General features: G+C 35.7%; 1 protein-coding gene across 1 annotated transcript in view; it reads left to right on the top strand.

Moving 5' to 3' along the window:
- The window catches only part of LOC134282091 (uncharacterized), a 60174-nt gene extending 55389 nt beyond the window's left edge, over window positions 1–4785 (top strand). Inside the window, exon 6 of the mRNA XM_062764539.1 lies at window positions 4629–4785. Within this exon, the coding sequence (XP_062620523.1) occupies window positions 4629–4785 (157 nt within the window). The remainder of the gene's footprint in view (window positions 1–4628) is intronic.
- Window positions 4786–8148: the final 3363 nt, after the last annotated feature.

Genomic DNA, 8148 nt, shown 5'->3' with positions numbered 1-8148 from the left:
GGTTCTGGTGTTAGGGCGGGACTCTATAATGATTATATGGTGAAAATACTAAGAGTGCAACGATAAACCGTTTGTCGGTATACCGCGGTTTATTTTTCCACGGTTCGGTTCACGATACGTGAAACTGATACCACGGTTTGGTTCAATCGATCCGTAATTATCCGAATCATCCATTTTGGTTCGTCATTTACAATTTCAAAATGGCTTCCGCACGAAACATGAGGTCAATGATTATGAAACTGCAGAAACGGCAAATAAACGTGTTTCCAGTCTCATATTTAACGGGCCGAAGAACGTTATCACTTTTCTAGTGTTAGCCTAATGAGCATTTGATAAGACTTATGAGTTTTAGGCATATGATGACAAACGTCTGACTTTTTAACCCAATATGTCATGTATCGTGATACGTATCGTACCGTGAACTGAATACCGTGATACGTATCGTATCGTGGAGTAGGCGTATCGTTGCACCCCTAGAAAATACATTACATCTATGAAAATCTTTTTGTCTACTCCTGGGTAATAAGCAGATGAACTATTTACATAGTTATGATGGGTTCTTCTTCCAGAATTGTGAATTTTAAGGCCCCAGGGTCAGGGATACCAAAATAGGGAGGGGGGGGGCTCTACTTGTACACTGAAAATGAATTGTTTGAAATCTGCTCCTTGGTATTAATCAAACATTTTTGATAAGCAAGTGTGCTTTTTCAAAAATTGTGCAATGTGTAGACCTAGGGTCAGGGGTTCATGTGAGGTAGGAGCACTCCTGATTTTAACTGAATATTACTGATTAGTTGACATACTTTTTTGTTCCCCTACCCTGCTTATCGGTATTAAGTAAACAAATTAAACAATTGCTAAGTGTATAGTTATGATTAGCAATGGTGCTTCTTTCAAAATTGTGAATGCCATAGCATCTAGCTTAAAACATGAACCAAATTCAATCATTTGAAAGTTGTTGCATGATGCTCAGGTGACCTATAAGGCCCATGGGCCTCTTGTATAAATAGAATATATAACCAAATCGCTTTCTTTTGATAATAGTTAGATACTAGTGGCTATTTCTAATTAAAAAGCTTGTTAAGCATCACCTAAATCAGCATGGATTTGAAACAATTGATTATCTTAAAATGCCCATGGATACCCTAAATCCGAAAAAATCGTACCGAACCTTCTTTGAGTTTCGTTTATGTAAATCATGGATAATAGATGTTTAAATCGACACTTGAACAGTCGGATGATGGATCAAAGTCGCCCGCGTTTGTGGAATGTTATTTTTTGCGCCAAATCTGTTTTTAGATCACCTGAGTAAACTCAGGTGACCTATTGCTATCCGTTTTCGTCCGTCGTCGTGCGTCGTCCGTCGTGTGTTAACATTTGAACATTTTCAGCTTCTTCTCTGCAACCACTGAACCAATTTCAACCAAATTTGGCACAAAGCACCTATGGGTGAAGGGGAACAAAAATTGTGAATTTCATTATCCCTGCCCCCATGGGGCCTGAGGGGTGGGGCCAAAACCACTAAAATTAATGCAATCTTTAAAAATCTTCTCCTTTACTCCTGGACATCAAGCAGTCAAACTGTTTGCATGATTGTAATCAGCATTGAGTCCTCTACAAAAATTGTGAAATTCATGGCCCTGGGGTCAGGGGTTCTAGTGCTGGGGTGGGGCTAAATAAGTAGGTAGTGAAAAGGCATTATTTCTTTGAAAATCTTCTTCTCTGCTCCTGGGTATTTAATAAACCAACTAAGTACATAGATATAATGAGCAAGAGTGCCTCTACCAAAATTGTGAATTTTATGGCCCCAGGGTCAGGGGTTCAGGTGTTAGGGCGGGGCTCTATTAATTATATGGTGAAAATACATGAATTCTTTGAAAATCTTCTTCTCTGCTCTTGGGTATTAAATAAACATAGTTATGATGAGCAAGAGTGCCTCTACCAAAATTGTGAATTTTATGGCCTCAGGGTCTGGGTTCTTGTTTTAGGGTGGGGCTCTAATGATTATATTGTGAAATGCATGAATTCTTTGAACATCTTATTCTTTGCTCCTGATTAATATGCTAATGATCTAATTACATATTTAAGGCCAGGTTTTATTTTATTTTCAGTTTTACAAACCCTCCGCTCAAGGTTTTGAATTTTCAGAAAAAAAAAAAAACAATTTTTTTTCTTTCCGATGTCGAATTTGAGTCGGGATCGAGATTTCAAATTTATGAACTTGCACTTCTGGTTTTAAGATGAAACGGTGGGTAAATAAAGCTAGCTCTTAGAAGAAGCTTGGTTTAGTGTAAAATTCATCGATACGAGTGCCATTCAAAACGTTTCACCCGTTCAAAGGACAAATAAAATGCTGACGACTTTGTTGCACAATGACATGCTGGTGAGATAATTATATATTCGTTTCAAAAGTATCTGTCTGTAAATTATTTTCCTCCCCTAAGTTTTAAACTGCCCGTGGTAGCTATTGCATATTGCCAGCGACATTGTTTAGGTCTCTGTTATAGCTTACAGTCTAAGCATCATTCTTCAGAAAAGGGTTGCTTATGCATCAGATGTAATGAATAAAACTATGGGAGAAGTTAAGTCCATTTCAGGAAGAAATAAACAATAACCTGAAGAAATTTAAAAAAAAAATTCAACTATTAACCCTTATCCTGCGGTCAAAGTTTTGGCTTATCAGTTCCACTGCTGCGGCGAAAGTTAAGTGTACTAAACAGATATCGCAGTGAATGCATACTTTGATGCAATCAACACATAGTTGTATGTAAAATATAAGGAAAAGAAAGAGCTTTCTATACATATAAATTTTATTTCTATATTCCTACAATTTATTGCATTTATGTCGATTTATATTCAACGGTATGGATAATGGATAATAAGTCCGAATAACTATATAAATGCTATAAATATTAATCATAATGACACATTAAATATCATTATTATACCTTTAGATAGTAGCTTAAATATATTTCTTTTAATGTATAAACTTATGTCCTTTCTTACAAAGCTCCGGAGACTAAAAGCATGCATATTTAGGTCAGCCATTTTAGAATATTTCTTTGTTCTCGAGTTCCATGTATTTTGGATGGTGATTATGCACATGATTCTTTCTGATTGGTGTATATTTTTACAAATTCTAAACCATTGGTTTATATTTATACTTGTTTTATTCATTGACATGGGATGCTATGCTAAAAATAGCAGGTAAACAAGCATCAGATGAGGAAACCCCTCAAAATGACCTGGGGTCGCGATCCGCAGCAGCAGATCTGATAAGCCAGCGCGACTCAGAGTCGCGATTAGCAGGATAAGGGTTAAAAGGCAAGAATATACAAATATATACAGGCATGTAGTATCATTTGTATCAGCCAGAAATTTTGAATGGTGTTGCCGTGGTTGCTAAAAATAGAAATTTTTGTGAAATTGTTTCAAAATGCTACTCCTCCTACAGTTTTGGTTCGATTTCAATATAACTTGGCACACAAGTAGACTACACTAAGATACATTATTTTGTGCGTCGGTTTTTGATTTAGATGAACGGTGTTGCCAAGGTTACTAAAAATAGATTTTTCTGTGAAATTGTTTCAAAATGCTACCCCTCTTACAGTTTTGGTTCGATTTCAATATAACTTGGCACACAAGTAGACTACACTAAGATACATAATTCTGTGCATCAGTTTTTGATTTCAATAAACGGTGTTGCCGTGGTTGCTAAAAATAGAAATTTTTGTGATATTGTTTCAAAATGCTACTCCTCGTACAGTTTTAGTCCGATTTCAATATAACTTGCAATTGGCACTCAAGTAGAGTACATTAAGATACATAATTCTGTGCATCTTATGTCATATAATGACAATACTATCATATAATGACAAAGTACCAGCTTATAGTGAAAGCTGTCCATATAAGGCAGTTACGGCGTTCCATAGCATCGGTTATTGATTTCAATGAATGGTGTTGCCATGGTAACTAAGAATAGAAATTTTTGTGAAATTGTTTCAAAATGCTCATCCTCCTACAGTTTTGGTTCGATTTCAATATAACTTGGCACACAAGTAGACTTTACTAAGATACATAATTCTGTGCATCGGTTTTTATTTTGATGAGTGGCAAGGATCATTTTTCTATTTATTGCTGATTTAAAGTCTCAAGTCCCAACTGTTACTTTTCTCTTCCTTTGTTTTAAGTATAAACCAGTAGAGCTACAGTCTCGACAGAGACTTCTGGTTATTTTTAGTGCCAATATCAATTTGCAAAGTTTTGAAACATAAAAATTAATCTATAGCTTTTTGACCTAAATTCGCAAAAATAAATCTACGTAAAAATTTCCAGATTTACGGTGTCACAAACAATGTTTTCAAAAATAATTTAAAATGTCATTCATGTATGCTTAAATAGGTAAATTTTTGACTAAATAAAGTGTTATATGTCTAGTTTAGCAGCGTTCAAGTTTCTTTGTATGTGGTTTAATGCCCCTCTTGAGAATATTTCACTCGGTTTAATTGCCTTGGTCAATATTGAAATCTTTCTGGTGAATAACTCACCATAATCATCATCAGATGAATCCATAATTGTTTAATATCTGATATTTTTTTGAATTCTTCACATTATTTGAATATTTTCAGATCAGGCAGTGAAGACTCAGTACCTGGTATTGGTGTGGGAGTAGCATTTGTGATTCTGACATTGTCAACATATGTTGCATTTGTTTTGTTCTTCATTTGGAAAAAATGGATAAAAAGAAAGCATAATCTCAAGGAAATGGGTATGTGTATACAGTAAACATTGGCAATTTCTATTGAATTTCAATGGCATAGAAAAAAAAACCTGTTATCCAAATTTTGTTTAATTTTTATATTGAATGTTAGAATGGATTCATGAAACTTGTTTGCATAATAGGGATGGAAACATTTGATGTACAGCTGTACATGTATTTACATATTTTTGTAGTACATTGCAAGCTAAAGTTTTCAGCTACATTTAACCTGAGCTGAAAGCTCAAGTTAAGTATGTTAGTCAAATTGGTTTCTGCTCATATATTTGTCTACCTGTCTTCCTTCCATCTGTGAATTTTTAAGGTCACCTGAGTAGACTCAGGTGACCTATTGCTATCCGTATTCGTCCGTCGTCATGCGTTAACATTTGAACATTTCCAGTTTCTTCTCTGCAACCACTGAATTAATTTCAACCAAATTTGGCACAAAGCATCTGTGGGTGAAGGGGGAACAGAAATTGTAAATTTCATGATCCCTGCCCCCCTTGGGCCTGAGGGGTGGGGCCAAAACCACTAATTTATGCAATCTTTAAAAATCTTCTTCTTTACTCCTGGACATCAAGCAGTCAAACTGTTTGCATGATTGTAATCAGCATTGAGTCCTCTACCAAAATTGTGAAATTCATGGCCCTTTGGTCAGGGGTTCTAGTGCTAGGGGGGGGGGGGGGGGGCTAAACAGGTTATATAGTGAAAATGCATTATTTCTTTGAAAATCTTCTTCTTTGCTCCTGGGCAATAAATAAACCAACTAAGTACATAGAAATGATGAGCAAGAGTGCCTCTACCAAAATTGTGAATTTTATGGCCCCAGGGTCAGGGGTTCTGGTGTTAGGGCAGGGCTCTATTGATTATATAGTGCAAATACATGAATTCTTTGAAAATCTTCTTCTCTTATCCGAGGTATAAAATAAACTAACTAAATGCATAGTTATGATGTGCAAGAGTGCCTCTACCAAAATTGTGAATTTCATGGCCCCAGGGTCAGGGATTCTGGTGTTAGGGCGAGGCTCTATTGATTATATAGTGAAAATACATGAATTCTTTGAAAATCTTCTTCACTGCTCCTGGGTATTAAATAAACTTACTAAGTGCATAGTTATGATGAGCAAAAGTGCCTCTACCAAAAATTATGAATTTTATGGCCCCAGGGTCAAGGGTTCTGGTGTTTGGGCGGGGCTCTTTTGATTATATAGTGAAAATACATTAAATCTTTGAAAAATTTCTTCTTTGCTCCTGGGTATTAAGCAGATGAACTACCTATAGTTATGATGAGCAAGAATGCCTCTTTAAAAATTATAAATTTTATGGCCCCAGGGTCAGGGATTCTGATGTAAGGACGGGGCTCTATCTATTATATAGTGCAAATACATTAAATCTTTGAAAATTTTCTTCTTTGCTTCTAGGTATTAAGCAGATGAACTACCTATATAGTTATGATAATCTTCCAGAATTGTGAATTTCAAGGACCCAGGGTCAGGGGTTCCATGGAGGGGGTGGGGGGCTGTATGTATATACTGAAAATATAATATATGAGCCGTTCCAAGCAAAACCCCCCTTATGTAATCTGACAGAATTTTACGTCACAATAGAAAAATGACGTCATTGTTTCTGAGACAAAAACTGCGATCAAAATATATTGCGCACTGACTGCGTTCCAAGTAAATTCTTTGTTGTACATCTCAGAATTGTCTCTGTTGTGTTTTCTGCATATTTTTTTCGTGACTATTGTCTTTTTCATGACATATCTGAATCTGACTGTTGTCCAACTACGTATACATACACATTAAAAGGACCTAAAAGTGTTCTGACTAAATACATAAAATTTGTCAACACTTCGACAATTATTCTGTTCCATGTACAATACAAGTTTTCAGTTAAACTAAATAAAACAAACAACTGTTGTTTAAAATTCAGATTTACAACGACTCTTTCTTATTCAACAACGACACAAAGTATATCAATGTAATGATGATATTGAGTGTAAAGCAATTCGTGTAAACCGTGCTGCGTTTCGTGCAAACCGTGTAGAGGTCATGTACCGTTCGTGCAGCGAGCGTGTGGGGTAGTAGCACGTCTCAGGGTCTGTACTTGAGGTTAGCTCTGTAATCTCTGACTACCTATGCTTTACTGCTACCAAAATATAATAATGTAAGACTATTCTAAAAATCCATCATGGCAATTTAATGCACAGTTCAATTAGAAAGTGTTTATACGTACATTCAGAGAGTAAACAAAATGAAAAATCTGATCAGTAGAGGTTTAATGATACACACTGTCGAGCTTATTTTAGGTTAATTTAAAACAGAGTCAATAAATTTAAGCATACACAATTTGTAGCAAATACTGTTATATTAAATGATAAATGAAGTTTTTTTTTAACTTTTCGAGGTTATTAAAATGTAACTTCTAATTTGATATGCCTTGGATATTTGCATGTCCTTCTGATGGGTAATATGGATTTTCAGATTATTTATTAATATGAGGCATTGTGATTTCACTTGTATACCAGAGAGTGGTTTTCCATATTGAATTGGGAAATCTGAAAAGCTTGATACGATGTTAGAAAGGCCAATATAATCTTTTGTAGACTCTCATCTCAACAAAGAAAATGAGAATGAATCTGCAGACTTAAATCCCATTATTTCATCTGGACTAGTGATTGAAGGAAGCTCAGGTAAACAAGTTTGAATTAAGTGAAAGATTAGACCATCTGTAGTAAACACTTTATAATTGTGTCAGGGGATAAATATCAGACTGCTGTAAAAACTTCAGCTAATGGCTTGACAAAATTCTACAAAGAACATTGGTCTGTTTTTGTTAGCTCTATTGGTCAGAGACCAGAAGAGCTTATAAATGCGATAGTAAGGTGTCCGTCTGTCTATCTGTAAACATTTTTTAGCTCACCTGAGCCGAAGGCTCAAGTGAGCTTTTCTGAACACATTTTGTCCGTCGTCCGTCCGTCTGTCTAGCTGTCTGTCTGTCCGTCTGTAAACTTTTCACATTTTCGACTTGGGTAAAGGGGAATTTAAATTGTTAAAATGAAGGGACATATCCCCTCGCAAGGGGAGATAATCAAGAAAAGACAAAAATAGGGTGGGGTCATTAAAAAATCTTCTTCTCAAGAACCACTGGGCCAGAAAAGCTGAAACTTATGTGGAAGCATCCTGGTATAGTGTAGATTCTAAATTGTTCAAATCATGACCCCCGGGGGAAGGGCGGGGCCACAATGGGGAATCAAAGTTTTACATAGAAATATATAGGAAAAATCTTTGAAAATCTTCTTCTCAAGAACCACTGGGCCAGATTAAAAGCTGAAACTTATGTGTTTGCATTGTTGTATATTGTTGATTCTAAATTGTTCAAATCCTTCA

Source organism: Saccostrea cucullata, unplaced genomic scaffold, assembly GCF_032062105.1.
Source record: "Saccostrea cucullata isolate Sc308-1 unplaced genomic scaffold, CSIRO_AGI_Scuc_v1 ctg567, whole genome shotgun sequence".
Classification (NCBI taxonomy): Eukaryota; Metazoa; Mollusca; class Bivalvia; order Ostreida; family Ostreidae; genus Saccostrea; species Saccostrea cuccullata.
The sequence above is the reverse complement of the archived record's forward strand: the minus strand, read 5'-3'. Positions and strand labels throughout refer to the sequence as shown.